Source organism: Amorphotheca resinae (assembly GCF_003019875.1).
Source record: "Amorphotheca resinae ATCC 22711 unplaced genomic scaffold M430scaffold_9, whole genome shotgun sequence".
Taxonomy (NCBI): domain Eukaryota; kingdom Fungi; phylum Ascomycota; class Leotiomycetes; order Helotiales; family Amorphothecaceae; genus Amorphotheca; species Amorphotheca resinae.
In genome coordinates, this window is record NW_020194479.1 from 205178 (window position 1) to 225513 (window position 20336).

The following is a 20336-nucleotide window of genomic DNA, read 5'->3' on the forward strand; positions in this document are numbered from 1 at the left end:
TGACATCCTCGTGCCCCTCGCGCTCAATGCTCTGGACAGCGCCCTGCTGCTCTTGATTCGCTCTCCTCTTGATTCCCTCTCCTCGAATTCCAGACTTCCCAGCATCCCTTTGCCTGCAACAACGCGCATACGCAACGCGCAGTACGTACCCATTCCACCCAAAACCTCGCTCGCTCTGTTTCATCGCCTTTCGCCCGTCGCCCGGGAAGAGGCTCGAGGCCAGCTCCCAGTCAACACAAGAGTCCTGTGCCCAGATCGGAATAATCAACTCTGCGGTACCTCCCTTCACGAATCCCGTCTTCAACAACCTCTCCTCCTCCAACAACATAAGCCTTTCCGCCGTCCAGGGCCCCCATCTAGTCTAGCGATCCGCACGTCCCGGGGCCTTCTGCATTGTTCTCTGCACATCCGAAGTAGCCAAAAGTAAGCTCGCGTTGCAACTCGAGCATCATTGTGCCCTCTCCTCTCCCCCCCCCCCAGAGTTCCAAACACACCGCTTTGAACCCGTTGCCCTCCCCTCCCCTCCGCTCCGCTCTCCCACCCGTCGCCGCAATTGTCACCCGAGTCAGATACATACAGCTCCGCTACAGCATCAACACACAGACGGTGCGCCGCAGACGGGTCTCCCCAAAGTCGTTGTTCCTGCAACCTGCGGAGCCCGGGTTCTGAGGCCAAGCCCACGGGAGTCAAAGGGCCGCCAGACCTGCAGGGGCCCACGATGGCACGCAAGTCGACTCTCCAGCCGCTGACGCTGGGCGATCCAACAACCGTTCTGGCCGCCGACCACTACGATCTCGACAGTCCTAGAGCTCCGCTGAGCCCCAAGTCGCCGCGCTCCCCGAGATCCCCCTTCAAGTTCACCTCAACAAAGAAACCCCAATTGGACCAGAACGTGCCCTCACTGCAACCAGCCGCCGAGATACATACCTCCCGACCTTCCATTGCTTCCTCCCAGACCACCCCGTCGTTGTCGACCTTGCAAAACTCCACGGCTTCAATAGGCGACGAGAAGCAAGGTCACGGGAGGCAGGAACGAACCGTCCGTAGTGGCTTCTTCTCCAACTACAAGGCATCCAAGAGCTCGAGCCGCTTGCAGTCAGATACCGCCAGACCGGTCGAGGAGAACGGCATGTCCAGAGAGTCAGATCGCCCTGCTATGACAGGAAACGTTTCGGCACAGGCATCTACTAGACATGGTACGGTTCAACCTCGTTTCGTCCGTCCCCGATCATCAAGCGCTTGCTAATCATGCATTATGTACAATAGAAACTCCAGTTGACAAATCCTTAATCCGAAGACCTGTTGGCGGAGCCCCCAAGTCGGAGGCACCGACAGCGCCCGCATCAGACCAGCCGCGCGAAGCTGCTTCTGGTACCCTCACAAAGAAGAATAAGCCAAAGCCTTTCAGCCTGCTGAATAGGACCAAATCGATCCGGGATGAGCCGAGCCCGCGAGACCCATCCCCTCACAATAAACACTTAGATCCGGAGCGGATTCATGTGCAGCACGCGATCAAGACCGCGCCGCTGCGATCCGAGAACGACAGGTCGTTTAGGGACATGATGAACTCGAACGTCAGACAACATTCCGCGGACCGGCAGCCGACTGCGGCGCGGGATGACTCTCGATGGAAAGAGCATAGGGATAATGGCAAGACACCGAACTCATCCCTCCGTGAGGTCAGTGGACATGGGTTCCTCACAAACCTCAAGAACGGCGCATCAAAAGGTGCAGGTGCTCTAAGCAAGGGCCTGTTCGGAAAAGGACGAAGTTTCAGCACGAATGAGAGGGAGATGGTTGTGGACGATGAGCATTACCAGTTGAAGGTCATCAACAAGCCATTGATCGAGCAGACACGCCTTACCAGAATATCCAAGAGGTTAGAGGACTCGAGGGATAAGACGGAGTTCTGGATGCCGGCGTTCCCATGGAGAGCCATCGATTATCTGAACTACAAGGGCAGTGATGTTGAGGGTCTATACAGAGTACCTGGGAGTGGACCACAGATTAAGAAATGGCAGAGACGCTTTGATGAAGGTATGTAAGCTTCTCATCGGTGAAAGCTTGACCCGCTAACAATCGCCAGAACTCGATATCGACCTCTTCGAACAGGAGGATCTGTACGATATTAATATTATCGGCTCCATGCTCAAGGCCTGGCTGCGCGAACTTCCCGATGAGATTTTACCCAAAGCTACCCAAGACCGTATTTCCCGGGAGTGCAGCGGCGCTCAAACCGTTCCCGAACTCCTCATCGAGGAGCTCTCCAACCTGTCCCCCTTCAACTACTACCTCCTCTTCGCCATCACGTGCCACCTCTCCCTGCTACTCGCCCACTCCGAGAAGAACAAGATGGATTATCGAAACCTTTGTATCTGCTTCCAGCCTTGCATGAAGATTGACGCCTTCTGCTTCAAGTTCCTCGTCTGCGATTGGAGAGATTGCTGGAAGGGGTGCAAGACCGAAGCACACTATACCGAGTTGGAATACCAACTCTTCAAGGAACTGGAACGTCCACCCCCCAGTGCGGGGGCATTAAGTAGCACAGCCATTGAAAGTCATGCCGAGCGAAATATCAGCAGTTCGGACAGCAGCAAGCCATCGATCCTCAGTACTACGACGAACGATAAGGGCAACACTACGAACGAGAAGAGCAAGCGGGGCAAGGGCCAACACAAGAAGTTGCCGCCGAGCCTGAGCAGTGTCAGTTTGAACTCCCTGGCCGCGACGGTAACATCTGGTCATGAAACAACCCCACCGAAAAGAAGCCCAGAGATGCGCCCTCTGAGTCCTATTGCGCCATTGAGCCCTATTGGCTTCTGAAGAACTTTTGGAGTTGTCTTCTGAATCCCCTCTATCCTCCTGGGGTGAACTGCACGAATCGAATGGCATACATTGTCTACAATACGTTCTCGTCATCAAAACCAGGATTAATAGTCAAGAGCGGTCATCCGACTAGGTCGCTCTGCAATGGGATTGCGGTAATAAATCTATACCACGCTACCCTTTCCCCTCCCACTCCATTCGGAGAATACTACTACCAGAGCGCGTCTCCGGCATAATTCGATTCATACACGTGTCGTTTTTACACCGCATTTTCCTTCCTACTTTTCTATTTTCGGTGCCATGAATGAAACGAGGCTTATTCTTTGAGAGAGTTGAATACCCGAGCCTAGTTCCCTGCATTTATCGTCGTCGTTGCCCTCTTTTGCCTTTTTTTCGACGCAGTTCTTGCTTTTTGCACTTGCATGGGCGGCAGGCGGATCTTTTCTGATGACCTTTTTCCTTTCTTTCTGCTTTTGATCTTCTTTGTAATGGGTGGAGTGGGGTGTCTGCCGCAGGAGAAATGATACCTCTCTTTTCTCGCCTCCTGAGAACACTTGGATTTCGAGTGTCGGTGGGATCTGGTTTGCTTGTGGGGTGAGAGATGGTGCAGTAGTGAAGGAGCAGGCAATCCAGGGCCTTTGATTTGAAGGGGCACGCCCGAGTGTGAGCTGAGAGAACCACCACACAACGCATGGACGGATGGGCGGCGTTGTGAAGACTTGTACGATAGATAATAGTGCTGCGAGGGAACAGACAGACGGGAGGCAGGCGGTTTTCTGAAACAGCTGATGAATGAATGAACATATGAACGAGCCCCACGAGAAAGAATAAGTTAACTTATTTACCATACATAATTCGATTTATCTATAAACGATCCGTCTGTAGAGGTTGGGATATCTGGTTCATGGTGTTAGTTTGTATATAGGTACCTATGAAGGAATGAGTATGCTTTTTTATCCCCCCCGCGCCAAATGCATTTTTGATCTAGAAAACGCCTTCCCCAAAAGCAAGCAAGTACAGAAGCCCCCAACGCCATTCCTCATCCACATCCCCACACCCCACCCCTCACCCATCCTCTCTCCCCCCTCACACACACCCTTCTAATTCCCACCGCCCTTCCTACCCCTTCTCTCATTCCTCCTCATCAACCTCTCATTCCTCTTAACCCTCTCCCTCCTCTCCCTCCTTCCCGCCCCGCGGCCCCCATCCCCATCAACCTCCTTCTTCTCATCAACCTCGACTATCCACTGATCATCCTTCGCTTTGTTCGCGCCCTTGTAACCCCATTTCTTCTCCCATTCGCCGGTGTCAGGGTTGTATTGTAGGTTTTGCCGTGTCGCGGCGCTCTTGGGCTTGATGCCTTTCTTGGCTGCGAATTTTTGCCAGGTCGTTTGGGCCGCGGGCGTTGGGAGGGGCTGTGTGGGTGGGGTGTTAGTTATGGGTTTTTCTCATCTTTTTGATTTTGGGGAGGAGGGGGGGGAAAGACATACCTTCTCCCTAGGAATCCTAGACTCAATAGCAGGCAGCGACAGCAAAACCCCACTAGGCGTCGACGTAATCGGACACGTACTCAGCAACTGATTGATCAGCGCCTGCGCGCCATCTCGCGCCGTGGCCGCCAGGTCTTCTTCGAGCTGCGAAGCGGTGCTGAGTTGCAAAGGGTTGGGATCTTGGGCGAGGAGTAGCCCGAGATCGAAGGTGTAGGGGGTGGGTTTTTGGACTTGGACGGGGAGCCGAGAGGACCCTTCTGTGGTGGTTGCCATATTATTTCCTTCTCTGGGCTTTGAAAATCGAAAATGGAGTTATGAAGGTATAGAGTGGTGGTTTTATATACATGCAGTGAGAGAGTAGTTGATAAAATATCTCGGGAAACTTTTTTGGAAATGCGGCCGCATTTTAGCGTCCCCGGATCAAAGATTTGGAGTGTGAGACCTCGCTCCATCACCATCATCTCCTGCTGCTCCAAAGAGGTCACTCCAACAACGCAACAATCCACAATGGCGTCTTCAGGGTGCTGGAAGTGTCTCGCGCGGCCGTCCGGGTCCCTGACATCCCAATTGGCCCTCCGAACACCCGGCGTCTCAGCCGCGTTCTCGACGACGACCGCGCGGGCGGCCCTACCGATCAAGGCGAAGAAGCCCTCGCAGGCCCGGCCGGCGTTGAAGGCCAAGGGGTCGAAGACGCTGCGGATCAAGAAGAAGGCGCCGGCGAAGCCGTCGGGGAAGCCGCCCATGCCCGGGGAGCGGAAGGCGATGCGGAAGCGGATCGTGCTGAGCAACACGAATGCGCTGGAGGTGCCGATGATGGATTTCAATGAGCATATGGTGGCGGATCCGACGATGGCGGGGAAGGTCGTGGCGTTGCCCGGGGAGGTGGTGGATAGTTTGAGGGCCGTCGAGGCGTTCAAGGTTAATCAGGGATGGGGCCTCTTCAGGAAACCGGCGCTGTTGCTGAGGGAGGAGAGCGCGGTGTTGGGGCAGAAGATGGTGGCTGCGGAGAAGAACAAGGAGGCTGTGCGGTTGGTTATCGATGGGGAGAGGGGATCGGGCAAGAGTTTGATGCTATTGCATGCTCTTTCGGCGGCCTTTCTCAGGGGCTGGATCGTGCTCAGTATCCCAGAAGGTAAAGTCTTTTTCACCCTCTGTCCGTTTTGATCAACACCTACTAACACGACGACGGCAGCCCAAGATCTCTGCAATGCCTCAACCGAATACGCACCCCTCCCTGGCACGAACCCCACCATCTACACGCAAAACGTCTACACCGCCAACTTCCTCGCCCAGATCCAAAAATCCAACAGCGTCCTCCAAACCCTCCACGTAACCAAATCCCACAACCTCCCGATCCCGCTCCCGGAAAAGACGACGCTCGCGCGGCTCTGCGAGCTCGGCGCCCGCGACCCGGACATCTCGTGGCCCATCTTCCAAGCCTTCTGGGCCGAGATCACGGGGCCCGCGCGCCCACCCGTCCTCTTCACGCTCGACTCCCTCAGCTTCACCATGGGGCTCTCGGCCTACCGATCCGCATCCTACGAGCTGATCCACGCGCACGACCTCGCGCTCGTGCAGCACTTCGTCACGTATCTGTCAGGTGAGAAGCCGCTGCCCAACGGCGGCGCTATCCTCGGCGCCACGTCACGCAGCCACGCGCCCGTATCCGCGAGTCTGGAACTAGCTCTCAAACAAGCACTAGAGAAACAGCAACACGGCGAGATCATGACGAAAAAAGACCCATACGGTAAAAAATACGACACCAGAGCAGAAGACAAGTTGAAGAGTGTAGAAGTTCTGAAATTAAAGGGACTGAGTAAAGTAGAAGCTAGGGGACTGATGGAGTATTGGGCCCAGAGCGGTTTGTTGAGAAGTCGTGTGGATGAGAGACTTGTTACGGAGAAGTGGGCACTAGCGGGTAATGGGATTGTTGGGGAGATTGAGAGGGGGGTGTTGAGGATGAGGATTTAGGATTTAGATTTGATTAGAGGGGGGGGTGATTGATGGATGGATGGATGGATGGGGTGGGGGAGTGTAAAAAATGTAAAAAGGGGGGGCCATAAGGAGGGTGGGAGGGATGTGTGTATAGTAGATATGTGTGACTCTCATAAAGTATAAATAGATAAGTAACTCAAATGAACTGGTTTATCTTCATTTTCATTTTTATACCATTTCAATATTTCTACATACCTACCTACCAACATATATAACATCACCAACCCATCTCTCTTCCCGCACTCATTCATCATAAACCAACCATGATACAAAGGACCAGGATCGTGATGGAGAGGGTATATAGATTCGGTGAGAGACTGCAAAAGAACCAGCTTGTTAGTTTGTTTTCAGCTTAGAGAGAACACAAGGGGGGAGAGAGGGATCCTTACCGGAAAGAAGATGAATTCAGAGCCACGGCGTGGAGATCAGGGAAGTACTATATGAGTAGTTAGTTAGATGGATTGAACGGAAAGGAAGGTAAAGAAAAGAAAGGCATGCAAGCATGACGAAAAAACATACAGGTGTTCCAAAGCCCGACGCCGCATCCCAGCCCACGCCCGCTGGGAACCCAGCCATGCCACACCCCACCGCCGACCCATTCACCACATCCCTAAACGCCTTGTACCCGACCTTATAAAGCCACGGGTTCAAGAACCCCAGCACGGGTTTCCCAGCCGCGAGCAGCGCGTCGTTGACTAGTGAGATGACGGAGGCGGCGGTGGGCGTCGCGGCGCTGGTGCCGTCGAGGGGCGTGATGGTCCCGTTCCAGATGGTGAGGAAGTGGTAGCCTTGGGCCGAGATGTCGGGATAGCCGCGTCCCGAGGCGTTGTAGAGGGTGTGGAGTTGGGAGGGGAGAGTGGTGAGGTAAGGGGGGACGATGGGGTCTTGGTAGGAGGGGCGGGGGAAGTAGTTGCTGAAGCCGCCGCCGCTGGAGAATTTGTTGGAGGCGTCGAAGGCGACGATCTCGGGGTTGATGTTCCGGGTGGCGCCGACCGCGGTCACGTAGGGCTTGGGACGGGTTAGTTAGGATGGGGTTGAGTGACTAGGAGAAGGTTGGATGGCTTACGCAGGATGCGGGGAATACAGGGAGGAAGCTGGTGGTGTTTTTGCCATCATTGGTGAAGCAATCACCAGCCGCCCCGACACCGTTGTCCCCGCTTGCGAAGAGGACGGAAATTCCACGGGCCCCTAACTGGGCGAATCCTTTGCAAACGGACACGGCATAAGAATAAGGAACGGTTTGCTCGTCATCGCTGTAAGATGTGCTGATCACTTGAGGGATGTCCTTCTGTGCTAGGATGTACTGCAACCAGGTTAAATACGGCTCGTTTGTGTTATTGACAGTCAATGCATCCGGTGTATAAGGAGGACTTCCACCGGTGTTATACGCTGTGAGTGGCGTAGGCCAAGTCATCGCGAGAATTGTCTCGGCATCTAGATTACCCTCTGTGTCCTTTCCTGCAGTCAATTGAGTGGCGTTGTTGGGGGTCTGTTGGTCATCACCATCTGCGATAACCTGAACTGTGAAGTTGTACGCAGCTCCAGCAGCTTCGGGTCGGAATTGTTGAAGAAAGATGGCTACGTCTGATCGATTGTTCGCTTCTCCAAGATAATTCGTCAATGCGATTTGATTCGAATTAGATGACTGGACCGTGTAATCAAGAGTACCTAGATCGAGGTCAACTCTGTATGACAACCTTACCAATCTCACTGACCATATAATTTTCGGAGGCAGAGAGGTGTCACTGCGGTGGAATTGCATGCCTTGTCGAGGGGAGGGTCATTCGAGCTTTTGAGAGCATTCAGATCTGATTGACTGAAATGGAAATCAACAGAAGAGTCTTTGAGTGTTGATCTTTTAGGCCTGGCGCGGAAGAACGAGTTGGTAGGTTGAATGACTTCAATATGTTCATGAAGATCGAGAGGAAGCGACCATTGAGGGGTTCGAATGAGACGTGTTCCATCTGCGTGTTTAAACACAGAGTAGTGAGTATCTAGTAGGCGCTCCACAGATTCAATTGGCAATGTGACTTGAATCCAGTCCTTTGCAGAGCTATATTCCAAGCTCTCTGTTTCAATGCCATTGTCGAGGAGCCAGTCATGAACATTTTTCAGAGCTTCCTCGCTAGGTTTCACTAGTTCATTTACTTCTGCTGCAGAGAGATGCTGGCCGTATCGACGATGTGATGGATCGGAGACTGTTTACTTCGTATCAGTACAGCAACCGGATGCATTTCAGGAGACAGTTTAGTCATGTGACCACCAACGTATGCATATTTTAAATCTCTACTTACCTTCATATAAATGTCGTTCGAGTTCATTGAAATTACTCTGCTTTAATCCAATTTGCAATTGCACTAAGTGTTGTGCTGGAGCTGGTCCGAGTCGGGTCCATTGCCGTGGCACGCGATGGCTGTCTTTGACTGCATAGGGGGAACGAATTCGTAAATCAGAGGCTGTGATGCTAGTCGTACAGACCAGCATTGCCATCATGGCAATACAAGTAATAGATGGCATCATCTTGATGGTATATAACTCGAGCGAAATGGTTAAGATGCAACGCTGAAGGGGAGAATAGTGTTCATCTAGTCATATCTGTCAGCCTAGACCCTGAATCAACTGGAAGAGGTATTGCAAACGTAACTACCCCATTGATATCTTGGTTGACTCGTTTCTCCTGTCCCGGCTGCGAAACCAGGAAATCTCACCTAGTGACTGTGCCCATAATAGTAATGAAAAAGATCAAACACATCCGCTAGGAAAAAGTAAAGACCTATAATGAGTTAGAAGATATAGATAATCCTTATTGAAAAAAGAAGAAAGAGAAAAGTAAAAGAAGTCTCCGGAGAGTTTCCAACACGTCCTCTCACACGAGTCACACTCTTCAGGGCCCAACTGGCCGCGAGTGGGTCATGAATTTCAGATTAAATATGAACTCGGCCTACTCACTGAGCAAAGATTGTAATCAACACCTGACATGAGAAAATCATATATACATAACGAAGGAGTAAACGTTCTGGAGATCCAGAGCTGATGTTGTCGTTGAAACAAGAGCGGCGTTACCCAATCTAGAAGTTCGCTTCGCTTATCTAACCTAATAAGGAAGCTCACATTGCTATGCCCCTTTCCCATTGCCGAACCTTCCCCCCTGTCAAGGCTCGCACGGAAAAAAGATACTCCTCGCTGCATTTCATACCTTACATTTCCTTCCGTCAACTACCTATATGATATTCGAGGCTGGGCACTTGAACTTCGCGCCGATGGACGTAGGACAATGTGAGCCACGATGTCGACAGCTGGTGGGCAGTGCCAATATACCGTTGCAATGATCCCAGTACGTTGCGGCCACACTGTCGACCAGCTAACCATGAGCCTTCCATTCCCGAGAATATATCCGAATAGGCTGATGAAAGGCCGGTGGAAGCGCAAAACAATAAATGGGCGGGTTTGAGAGAAGACATGTTGGTTTGGTAGCATAGTTTGCGAAGTCGGGGTTAATGTTATAACAGATAATCGTTCGCGAGCCGTGGTGATGTGCTCAAAGATGTGAGCGGGCGGCAATAGCAACATGGTATACTCATTGGGTGGTGGCGGTAGTTGAAGAGGTAAGTAGTTTTGGTTAGAGACGAGTGGAGGTGGCTGAAAATATAGGTATTAGCAAATATTTGGCTTCAGGTAAAGTGAGATAGGTAAAGGGTGACTGACATGTGGGGAACGGATGAACCTTTGGGTGCGAGAGGCAGCAATACGCCGAGCGCGACGACGGAACTCGAGTTGGACATGAAGAGGTACTATATTCATGGTACTTGATAGTTGATACTGGTAAGAAGGCGAGAAGATGTTTGATGTGAATTATGTAATATCATGCTCGAATTCTAAGATGATAGAGATGAAGTACTGAAGTACTGAAGATACTGTTGATTGAAAGATGAAGAGCAGACTTAAAGAGCTTTATACCTACCAACTGGAAAGAAAGGGGGCTATAACAATCAATGGTCACCTACGTACCTACGACGAACGGTCGTCGTAGGTGTGGACGCCCTAGAAAACCATATGGCCTCCTCCCTCCCCCTTTTTAATGCTTATCGGCTCGCCTGATCTCTGACCCACCCTAGGATCTCATATGATGATGGTCCGCTCATCTACCTCCTCTCATTCAGGACAGCATCTCGAACCTTTTCTTGAATGTGGAGGAGATGTTGTTGCAGTATACCCTGTGGTAAAAGTGTGTACCATAGAGCCCTTGGGCTTGGAACAAAAAGCGGTGGGATTGAATTGCACTCTACTCTTTAACGACACGAACTCCCATCTCGTTTTCAAATGACTAACCCATACGCCACTCCAATAATTGCCCACCATCCTTCCTTCTTCTCCGAATTATCTACCGAATTACTCCATTTCATATTCAGCATCCCGCGCCATGTGCGCCGCTTCGGAAACAATAAAAAGAAGTCTCGTTCCATTGCGTGCCGTTTGCCAGATCTAAATCGCGTTAGAACACATCCCTAGGTAATGGGCTGGAGGGAGACTTACATCCAGATTCGTGTACTCATCCAAAGCAGCCAACCATTGGTCCCTCGTAAATCCCTTTGCAATAACACGCTCCTGGACCTTCTTCAAACTCAACTCCATACCCAGCGTTTCCTCATCATCCTCATCCGCATCCTCAGGCCTACACTGCCCACTTTCTGCCAGTGCTCTGACCATATTATAGATTCTCGAGGTGGGGGACATATCTTTCCGGTACCCATCCTGATCCGCGTATAAACTCTCCTTGCTAGCTTCAATTAAACGGAGCGCTTCATCGACATCATCCTGTACGACCTCTTGCGAAAATCGAAGTCTGGCAAGCGCCTGAGCAAGACGTACAATACCAAGGAGAGTACGTGGTGAGGTGTGAGAGAACTGCTTTTTGTTTTTCTCGTCCCGTGATTGTTGGTCACGCATTTTGACGTACGCCTTGACGATGTATTCTGATACGGGGGTGGGCAGGGTAGGATTGAAAGTACGGGCTTGAGCCACGTATTGACGGACTTCGTTGGGCGAAAAGACAACACCGTCAGTGTCGGGGTGTTTGTTGTTCATGTGGACGTAAGTTACATGGCGGGCGAGGAGGGCGTCGTTGTCTCTTGTAGGTGTGTCTAGAATTAGGAAAAGAACGTCGAAACGTGAAAGGAGAGCGGCTGGGAGGTTGATGTTTTCGACGGGTGAGATGCGTGGGTTATAGCGGCCGTAGAGGGGGTTGGCTGCTGCAAGGATTGACGTCCGTGCATTCAAGGTTGTTGAGATTCCGGCTTTGGAGATGGAGATTGTTTGCTGTTCCATGACTTCGTGGATAGCGGTTCGGTCACTATCATCCATTTTATCGAATTCATCGATGCAGCAGATCCCATTGTCTGCAAGGACCAACGCACCGCCCTCGAGGATCATCTCATCTGTGACGGGATCTTTCATGACCGCTGCCGTGAGACCGACACCACTGCTTCCTCGGCCTGTGGTGTAGACTCCACGAGGGGCCACTTTGGTAATGTACTTGAGTAGTTGAGACTTGGCCACACCGGGGTCGCCCATCAAGCAGATGTTGATATCTCCCCTGATTCGCATACCATCTCCCATCTGTTTCGTCGCACCACCGACCAACAAGAGCAGTAGAGCTTTCTTGACATCCAAATGACCATAAATTTCCGGAGCAATGGACTTTGCTAGGTATTCATAAACGTGACCAGACGCTCGGTATTGTTCGATACGCCTAAAAACTCTGTTGTCAATTGCAAGATCCTCGTAAGCCTTTTTGTGCTGGGTGACATGTTGAGCCTCGAGATAGGTGTCTGTAAGAAGACCAGCTCTGATTGCTTTGAACCCGGTGTAGGGCGTAGGCAAGAAGATGCCAGCAATATCAACGACATCTCCAGGGTTGATCCGGCGGACGAGAGCCCCATGGCAGAGGACCGTCAACATCCTAGGAATATGGCCAACGGGTACCTGTTCAGCCAATTCTTGAATCTTGACCTCCTGAAATGGCTGGAATTTGGAGGCTCGAGTCGAGTGATGAAGTTGGCCCTTGGACTGATTGGTCTTGCAATCTTGCGATGGGCACTCAATCAGTGGTCCAAAAGTCTTGGATCCAACGGGTTGGAAGATTTCGCATCCACAGCGGTCGCAGGTGTATGCATTGACCTCCACAGTTGGCTTGACGTCCGAAACTCTCGTTGTAATTCCTCTGACGGTGATTAAATGGCCGAGATGCTCTCCACGAACTTGACGCACTGCTAATGCCTTCTTGGGTTCATCACCTTGTGTTCGTGGCTTAAAGTTGAGGCTATATCGGCGAGTAAGTTCAGCAGGAAAAAGCTCTGGTTCAATCGCTGCGTCTGGTTGCTCTGCCGCCGCACGCATCAATGCATTGTTCCGCGCAGTTCGTTGAGACATTAGGACATCGAGGACATCGTCCTTATAACTACCGGATATTAGAGCTATTCTAGATCTGAAGAGGAAGACTTACTTGATGTCTCTTGTCGGGGCTGGCATTACTTTATCAACAGCTCTTGCCATGATATCCAGATAATGCTTCGCATTGGTCTCGATGGAAGATACCAGGTTCAGAGGAGTACCGCTCTGCTCTAATAATTCATCATACTATCAAGGGTTAGCAATATTCGTGGCTGATTTATGAGGATATTCTACTTTTGCCAGATCATCAAGATCAATCGTGATCTCGTCCTCATATCTATCTGCGACCTTCTGCAGCAACTCTACATACTTCAACTTCGGTTGCTTCGCCTGCGATCTTTCTTTCCTTCGCGCATCCCGGCCCTCCTCATCGTCATCGTCCATAAAATCGTACTCGTCACTGAAATCATCCTCGTCAATATTCATGTCACCCAGCGCATTTGCGAGGGCGGATGTCGGAGAAGTCTTGAAGGTTTGGAGGAACTCTTCGAAAGCCGCTGCAAAGAGTTAATCAGTACTCGGCAGCGTGCGATCCTCGAAAAGCATACCTTGGTGATCCTCATAGCTGACAGGCGCCCTGAATTGAAGAAGCGCCATCTTGCGCACGAGGACCCAGAATCCTCGCGAGTAGGTGCGAGCGGTAAACTGACAGGTCGGAGACGGAGACGATGATGGAGCGGTGCAGGGAGGATACAATTGAGCTTGGAACTGAGGTTGATGTTGCGTAGGACTCCAGTCGTTGACGTTGTTGAAGTTGTTGCAGAGTCTTGATCTTCCCAGGGGCTGGTCGTTGACTCGTTGGCGCTGGTTCCCCTGGCGCTTCCAAATTTCGTGTCGCGAACGCGTAAATTGGTGTTTAGCGTGAATTTTGGCGTTTGGCAGCCCTTACCCGATCTGCCCTAGCGTGCTCTTCATGTGCCGAGGCTGTCATGTCAGTCAGTGCCTGAAAAGAAGCAGGCTCAACACCAAGGTCCCGACTCACTCCCATGACTTCCTGTCGCAATCATGGCCCCCGACCCAAGGAGGCGTAATAGCCAAGCTATATCTGCGGAGATCTCGATTGTACATCTGAAGAATTGCTTGGCTAACCTCCCATCCTCTTTGTCCTCGTTATTGGCCAATATAAACACGGTACGTCCCGCAGTTCCCCCGCAGTAGGAAGATCGCTGACCTCTTCTTAGCCAGTGCAAAATGTTATTATAGAATTGAACTATCGAGTCCCTCCTCCTCCTGGCAGCGAGACGAAAACGCCAACGACTAGGTCAATCTTCGTAGGATGGACGGGGATGCAAAGCAAGCGCAGACTTGCGCCCATTGTGAACAGAGATGGGATAAGTGGAATAAGAGGCAACACATCAGGTCGAGAGCAAGAGGTGCCTCTGATAGAGATCGACGCAACTTTCGCACGCACATTGGGTATTTCCGACGGCCAGAAAGTTACAGCGAGCCTGCATGTGGATCCGCCCATTGCACACACTGTGCATATTGAGCCCTTAACACCCGAAGACTGGGAGATTATAGAGCTACATGCTACGTTTCTCGAGCTTAATCTGGTCGCTCAAATTCGCGCATTGCCCAATCCGAGCTACGTTCCTTCTGGTGGGTTGACAACGGCGGCGCATCCTCTAACTCTACACCTATCGCCGACATCGACTGCGAATATCACCATTACGTCTCTCGTCCCAGCACCGCCATCAAGTTCGCCATTTGCGAAACTGGCACCTGATGCAGAGGTGATTGTAGCTCCTAAATCGAGGTCGAAACCGTCACGCACATCCGGGGAGGATCGCAGTGTAACATCAGGAAAGAGTGTAGGCGGCAGAAGTGGCGCAAGCACAGTGCGGCGGAAGGGTGGTAGCAAAGAAGAAAAACGACCACCTATGTTCTTCAGAGGACTCGACCGAAGCATGTGCGAAGAATTTTTCGAAATTGGCAAAGATGTGGAAGATCAGGGTTTGAAAGCTTGGGTAGACAGAGATATCCTCATGTCAAAAGCCTTAAGGGGGGTTACTTGGGCTTGCATTACTGTTATCAAGCCTGCAAGCCTGCAGGCGCCGATTGATCCTCAAAAGCAGCAGCAAGAGGCTCAGAACTCTGGAGAGGCTGGCAAAATTACGTCAACGGTGGTAGCAAAGTTGATGGCATGGGATGACCCGCCCGATAGTCATCATATTGCATTATCATCATCGCTATGTGCATCGCTTGGTTGTGAAGGTATTGTTGGAGGCGTAGTAAAGCTGGAACCTGCGCCCCCACAAATATCGAAGTTTTCATCGCAAGCTTCAAAAGATCAGTCGACGCCAAAAACCGGACCTCCACAAATCAAGATCTACCCATTCGCTTCCAGCTCGGGCAAAGCAAAGGAGGGCCTGAAATTTGGTGGCGAATCAAAAACCGAAAGAGAAGAGGCCAGTAGGCGGATCTTGAAGATGTACAGCAGCCAAGGGGACGTTCCAGGTCTGTTAGATGGACCATTGACTGATGGCTCAGTTCTTGGAGTTCCAGCAAAAGGTGAACACGTTTCCGGCTGGGAAGGTGGTATTCTCCGGTTTGATCATCCCTCATCTGAAGGTGGCAAGCAATCCTGCAGTTGGTTTCTCGGGTCAGAACGAAGATATACTGTTGAGGTCCAAGCTGCGATACCACGACCATTGTCCATCACCAAAGGCAATGCCGTCGGAGATCCTCTACCTTCAGAGGCCCCCATACTTGTTGGTGTCGACAACCTGATTGAGCAATTGCGATCTAACCTGTCACATATGTCCTCAGTCCTGCTGACCGGAGCGCTTGGTGCAGGGAAAACATCTGTCGCACACCTTTTGGCTCATCGGTTACGATCAGAATTGCTCTTCCATACTATATATTTCTCATGTCGTAAGCTCGTTACAAACGAGACGTCACTTACAACGATCAAAGAAAGTCTCACTCGGGTATTCATGGGTGCTTCTTGGGGTGCCAGGCTCGGTGGAAAATCGGTTGTGATCTTGGATGATCTTGACAAGCTATGTCCAGTTGAGACTGAGCTCGAAGTAGGCATGCAGAATGGCCGTAGTAGGCAAATCAGTGAAGGAGTCTGTGCCATTGTGAGACAATATTGCGCTCGAGACAGTGGTGTCGTTCTCCTCGCCACCGCTCAAGCCAAGGAATCTCTCCATAATACTATTGTTGGGGGTCATATTGTTCGCGAAATTGTGGCGTTGAAAGCACCTAGCAAAGAAGGAAGACGAAGAGTCATGGAGATGGTAGTCCGACGCAACGCCAACGACGCCGAAGCCCATGAACTCAAACGCTCTCAAGACAGTCGTCCCACTACAGCCGATGGTAACGGCAGCGAAAATGATGGGGGTTGGATGGATGCAGGCAAATCCTCCCGTCGCGGGAGCTCATCAAGCAAAAATGATGGCTTTATCATAGATTCTTCTCTCGACTTCCTCGATCTCGCCGGCGAAACCGATGGCTACATGCCAGGTGACCTCGTCCTTCTCGTCGCACGCGCTCGAAGCGAAGCATTAATCCGCTCTGTATCACAAAGCACCAAATCCACGGACGGTTCCTCCATCTCCCTCAGCCGTGCAGATTTCGATTCGGCATTGAAAGGCTTCACACCCGCATCCCTACGAAATGTAACCCTGCAAACAAGCACAACAACATTCGACTCTATAGGAGGGCTGAAAGAAACACGCAAAATCCTCCTTGAAACTCTGCAGTACCCGACTACCTACGCCCCCATCTTCGCTCAATGTCCTCTGCGTCTCCGATCTGGATTACTACTATACGGGTTCCCAGGCTGCGGCAAGACCCTCCTCGCATCCGCTGTAGCAGGCGAATGCGGCCTCAACTTCATCTCCGTCAAAGGACCCGAAATCCTGAACAAATACATCGGTGCTTCGGAGAAATCGATCCGCGATCTCTTCGAACGTGCAGAGGCCGCTCGTCCCTGTATATTGTTCTTCGATGAATTCGACTCTATCGCCCCGAAACGTGGGCATGACAGCACCGGTGTCACGGACCGCGTCGTTAATCAACTACTCACACAGATGGATGGTGCGGAGGGGCTGTCAGGTGTCTATGTACTCGCGGCTACGAGTAGGCCTGATTTAATCGACCCGGCGTTGCTAAGACCAGGAAGACTGGATAAGAGTTTGATCTGCGACCTACCAGATCTGGAGGATAGGATCGACATTCTCCGCGCCTTAGGCAAGAAGCTCAAACTATCCGACGAAATCACTTCCGATTCCGAACATGGATTAAGGGAGATCGCACTCCGGACAGAAGGCTATTCAGGCGCGGATTTGCAAGCCGTCGTTTACAACGCGCACCTAGAAGCCATCCACGACGTGCTCGGCGACCATAATCCCCCTGAGCTAGGCGGAAAGAAAAACCAAGCAAAAACCAATGGCGTCCTTTCTTCATCAAAAAAGTTCCTCCAATTCCGCTACGGCGAAGAAGAAGACCGGGAGGATGCACGCTCGCGCGCCCTGCAGAACAAGAATAAGTTACTTGCAGAGCGGGCCGCCATCGCCCTCAAACTCGACGAGATCAAGCAGGCCAAGAAGCGGGCCAAGCTGCAACAGCGCGGGCTAGCTGACGTGCGGGAAGCCAAGGATGAGAAGTGGGCGAAGGAGGAGAAAGAGGAGAAGGAGGTGGTGATCAGTTGGAAACATCTAGAGCATAGTCTGCAGACCACGAGGGCGAGTATCTCGGCGGAGGAGAGACGCAGGTTGCAGGGTATATATCGCGAGTTTGATGGGCATCGGAATGGGGAGATGCCGTCCGGCGAGGGGGCGAGGGATGTGGGTGGGAGGACGAGCCTGATGTAAAAGTCTGGTGTAAAATGTATAGGTAGGTATGTAAGGTATATAAGGCAGGTACATTATCCTTGCATGCACTGCGGAGTGTAGGTAGATGCACATATATACATACATGGGAGTAATTCACACACAAACGGGCTCTAAAGCGATAATAAAGTATCATTGCACGCTAAGTATGAATAAAGTAGTGATCCAATAACTAACAATAAAGGCGAGCATATTCCCATACCCCGTATAAATAGACTCCATCATGAAATTCATACCTCAATCATATCCTAAACTCGTGATCAGGAATCCGCAACAGCGCGATAGCTTAACACTAGCTTCTCGCCTTTGGGACCAGCCAGAACAGTGTCTTCCTGCTCGATCCCGTCGTCGTCGACGATGGTCGTTTCGAAATGCGTGTAGGTCGTTGCCGTGATGGCTTTCAATGCTATTTCCATGTCAGGGAAAGGGAGGGGAAAGAAGAAGAACTCTATTAAAAAGAAAGATGATTTAAGAGAGGGAGATGGAAAAGGGGGTAAGGAAAAAGGGGGGGGGGGGGGGAGGTATTAAATTACCATGCATAGCGAAATGACTCCCGATACACATCCTCCCCCCGCTTCCAAAAGCCCAGAACCAGGAATTCATCTGCGGCGGGCGGGAAGCAGCGAGCCAGCGCTCGGGCAGCCAGGATTCGGGCTCGGGAAACACGGATGGGTTGCGGTGGAGACAGTATGCGGAGGTGCCGATTTCGACGCCGCCGGGGATGGAGTAGCCGTCGATGACGGTCCCGCTGGGAGGGACGACGCGCATGCTGAGCGCGGGGGTGGGTGGATAGAGGCGCAGGGTTTCTTTGACGATGGCGTCGAGGAGGGGGAGGTTGCTGAGATCTTGGGGGTGCGGGAGGGGATGCGGGGATTGGGAGTTGGTGGGGTGGAAGGAGGGGGAGAGGGTGAGGAGCTCGGCGCGGAGGGAAGATTGGAGGGAGGGGCGGCGGGAAAGCTCCCATTGGATGTAGGTCAGGGTTACTCGGAAGGTTTCATGGGTTGCTAGGAGGTGGTCGAGCATTTCAGAGGCGGTGGCTTTGAGGTGGGATTTGTCGGATTCGGATGACGATTTGCAGAGGTGGGAGGAGAGTTCGGAGTACACGACTGGTTGGGTATTGGGAGTGGAAGTTGGTGATTTCTCGTCGGGGACCTGGGATCTTTCCGCGGCCTGGCATAAGGATAGGACGAAAGCTTCTACCTCTTGCGTTGCTTTCATCCGTTGCTCTTTTGTGGCCGCTAAACTCCCGTATAAGCCTCTCATTTTCGTTCGTATATTATTCATGTATTCTCGGCGGGTACGAATGTCGCGAATGAAATCGGTGGAATTTGCAAGACCAAAAAGATAGGCCGAAGTGAAGTCCATGCCCAAAGCTTCGTTGAGGGCATGGACCTCTAATGGAGTACTACTGCTTGCAACAGACTGGAGGCATGGTAAGAGCCTATCGAAGAGAAGCACGGACGATAGAGTCTGCACGTCCTTGGAATTCAGCACGTAAGACTTGGAATACACATGAGATATCATGCGCTTCTGTGTTGAATGTGACTTGTAGTCCAGCATAGAAACCAGATTAGGTGTACCGTAATTCATAAACTCCGCAAAGTGTTCTGGCTTCTCGAAGCCGCCTGTGTAGATCTGGCGCAGACCGTCCAGAGATGCTACGCTCACTTCATTCGGACTGATCTGCACCACTGGACCGCATTTCCTATGTGCCTCAAAGATGGCATGGATACCAGTTGCTCCATTGCGCTGCTTCCACTTGAGCCAGAAAGGAAGGATAGACGCGGTGAAGTGAGCCTTGGGTATCTTTGACAGAGGAGAGAGGAAAGTGGGGTAAATGACAAAACGATAAACCACAAGTAGGAGAAGAAGTGTGAACCCCACTAGAGACAATAAAGGCAGCATTGTAGCAGTGGAGATGATATTGATATGAAGTCTCAGGGGAGGCTGCTCGCTCTAGGTACCGTCTCTGAACATGCCCAGCTTTGGGGGTGAAGATGGTCCGTTTGAGGTACGGAGTAGAGGAGGGTTTCGCTGCTCACATGGCAGAATCAATCGCTTGCGGGTGCGGGCCGCAAGGTCTAATAACAGGCTTATCCTGGCGCAAACCAATCCAAGATGGTTTGTACATGTGGACAAGGTCTATTATTCAATTGGCCATTGGCTTGTGTTGTTATACAGCAAAGGGAATTTCGGATAGCTCTGAAAGCTGAAGCCCTCAAGTAGCTGAACGAATGTCGTCATACCTAAAGTCGGCCAAGGGGGGGCGATCATGTGATATAAACATAACCCGAGGACTCTAAAGAGCGCCTCTCATCGTAGTGAAAATATAATTGTGTAGATGATTATCAGATGGAATTGAGATTCTGTTTTCTTTTGTAACATGGCACCCGTTTCGGACCTCTAGATATAGCACATCACTAGGCCCCACAAATCCGCACGTGACACAAGCGGAGGAGAGGACGGGACATCCGGAGCTGACCAGGACGATCAAGGGCGAGCAATCGGGGCGGATCGAGGGCAAATTTTGCGACGTGCAACAAAAAGTGCACCTTCTTCTCTGAGCCCCGCCATTGGATAACAAGTGCAGGGCCGCTGTCCCCGGCGTGGCTGTTTGACATCAGCATGTTATTTCTCTGCCACTCTCCTTGCTCTCACCCCTAAGACATGATCAACAAGAACAGCAGGCCATGGGACAGAAGTGGCTTTTCTCTCGTATGAGTTTCGCAAATTGATA

At 51.5% G+C, this 20336-nt stretch overlaps 7 protein-coding genes across 7 annotated transcripts; 3 read left to right on the forward strand and 4 right to left on the reverse strand.

Annotated features, from left to right (window-relative positions):
* Positions 1-523: 523 nt before the first annotated feature.
* M430DRAFT_261290 (hypothetical protein) lies at positions 524-2964 on the forward strand. Its single transcript, XM_024865352.1, has 3 exons — positions 524-1196; positions 1267-2037; positions 2087-2964. Exons 1-3 carry the CDS (start codon positions 719-721, stop codon positions 2821-2823), a joined length of 1986 nt encoding a protein of 661 aa, XP_024718796.1. The 5' UTR covers positions 524-718; the 3' UTR covers positions 2824-2964.
* Positions 2965-3926: 962 nt separating this feature from the next.
* Positions 3927-4589, reverse strand: M430DRAFT_29391 (hypothetical protein; the record flags this gene model as incomplete). Its single annotated transcript, XM_024865874.1, has 2 exons — positions 3927-4241; positions 4317-4589. The coding sequence occupies 2 exons, from the start codon at positions 4587-4589 to the stop codon at positions 3927-3929; spliced, it is 588 nt and encodes a 195-aa protein (XP_024718797.1).
* A 234-nt stretch (positions 4590-4823) lies between these two features.
* M430DRAFT_106253 (hypothetical protein) lies at positions 4824-6287 on the forward strand (the record flags this gene model as incomplete). Its single annotated transcript, XM_024861068.1, has 2 exons — positions 4824-5448; positions 5509-6287. The coding sequence occupies 2 exons, from the start codon at positions 4824-4826 to the stop codon at positions 6285-6287; spliced, it is 1404 nt and encodes a 467-aa protein (XP_024718798.1).
* A 172-nt stretch (positions 6288-6459) lies between these two features.
* On the reverse strand, positions 6460-9312 carry M430DRAFT_143155 (hypothetical protein). The gene is made up of 8 exons (XM_024862803.1): positions 9261-9312; positions 8951-9084; positions 8606-8896; positions 8027-8509; positions 7378-7979; positions 6831-7319; positions 6701-6747; positions 6460-6628 (listed from the first exon to the last, which is right to left on the reverse strand). Exons 3-8 carry the CDS (start codon positions 8829-8831, stop codon positions 6562-6564), a joined length of 1914 nt encoding a protein of 637 aa, XP_024718799.1. The 5' UTR covers positions 8832-8896; positions 8951-9084; positions 9261-9312; the 3' UTR covers positions 6460-6561.
* A 1388-nt stretch (positions 9313-10700) lies between these two features.
* Positions 10701-13358, reverse strand: M430DRAFT_20724 (hypothetical protein; the record flags this gene model as incomplete). The annotated part of the gene is made up of 5 exons (XM_024864355.1): positions 10701-10793; positions 10845-12768; positions 12814-12947; positions 12996-13258; positions 13310-13358. The coding sequence occupies 5 exons, from the start codon at positions 13356-13358 to the stop codon at positions 10701-10703; spliced, it is 2463 nt and encodes an 820-aa protein (XP_024718800.1).
* Positions 13359-13765: 407 nt separating this feature from the next.
* Positions 13766-17742, forward strand: M430DRAFT_124450 (hypothetical protein; the record flags this gene model as incomplete). The annotated part of the gene is made up of 2 exons (XM_024861916.1): positions 13766-13892; positions 13943-17742. Coding segments are annotated over 2 exons (3766 nt in total), but the record flags the coding sequence as incomplete, so codon positions are not given.
* On the reverse strand, positions 17718-19676 carry M430DRAFT_124452 (hypothetical protein). The gene is made up of 2 exons (XM_024861917.1): positions 18133-19676; positions 17718-18005 (listed from the first exon to the last, which is right to left on the reverse strand). The coding sequence occupies exons 1-2, from the start codon at positions 19502-19504 to the stop codon at positions 17860-17862; spliced, it is 1518 nt and encodes a 505-aa protein (XP_024718802.1). The 5' UTR covers positions 19505-19676; the 3' UTR covers positions 17718-17859.
* Between the last annotated feature and the right edge of the window lie 660 nt (positions 19677-20336).

Coding starts and splice junctions, on each gene's coding strand:
- M430DRAFT_261290 (XM_024865352.1), top strand. CDS start 719: ATGGCACGCAAGTCGACTCTCCAGCCGCTGACGCTGGGCGATCCAACA. Junction 1,197..1,266: donor ACAGGCATCTACTAGACATG/GTACGGTTCAAC, acceptor TATGTACAATAG/AAACTCCAGTTGACAAATCC. Junction 2,038..2,086: donor GCAGAGACGCTTTGATGAAG/GTATGTAAGCTT, acceptor AACAATCGCCAG/AACTCGATATCGACCTCTTC.
- M430DRAFT_143155 (XM_024862803.1), bottom strand. CDS start 8,831: ATGATGCCATCTATTACTTGTATTGCCATGATGGCAATGCTGGTCTGT. Junction 7,980..8,026: donor CTGCCTCCGAAAATTATATG/GTCAGTGAGATT, acceptor ACCTCGATCTAG/GTACTCTTGATTACACGGTC. Junction 6,629..6,700: donor CTGAATTCATCTTCTTTCCG/GTAAGGATCCCT, acceptor GTTCTTTTGCAG/TCTCTCACCGAATCTATATA.
- M430DRAFT_124452 (XM_024861917.1), bottom strand. CDS start 19,504: ATGCTGCCTTTATTGTCTCTAGTGGGGTTCACACTTCTTCTCCTACTT. Junction 18,006..18,132: donor GAGTCATTTCGCTATGCATG/GTAATTTAATAC, acceptor ACATGGAAATAG/CATTGAAAGCCATCACGGCA.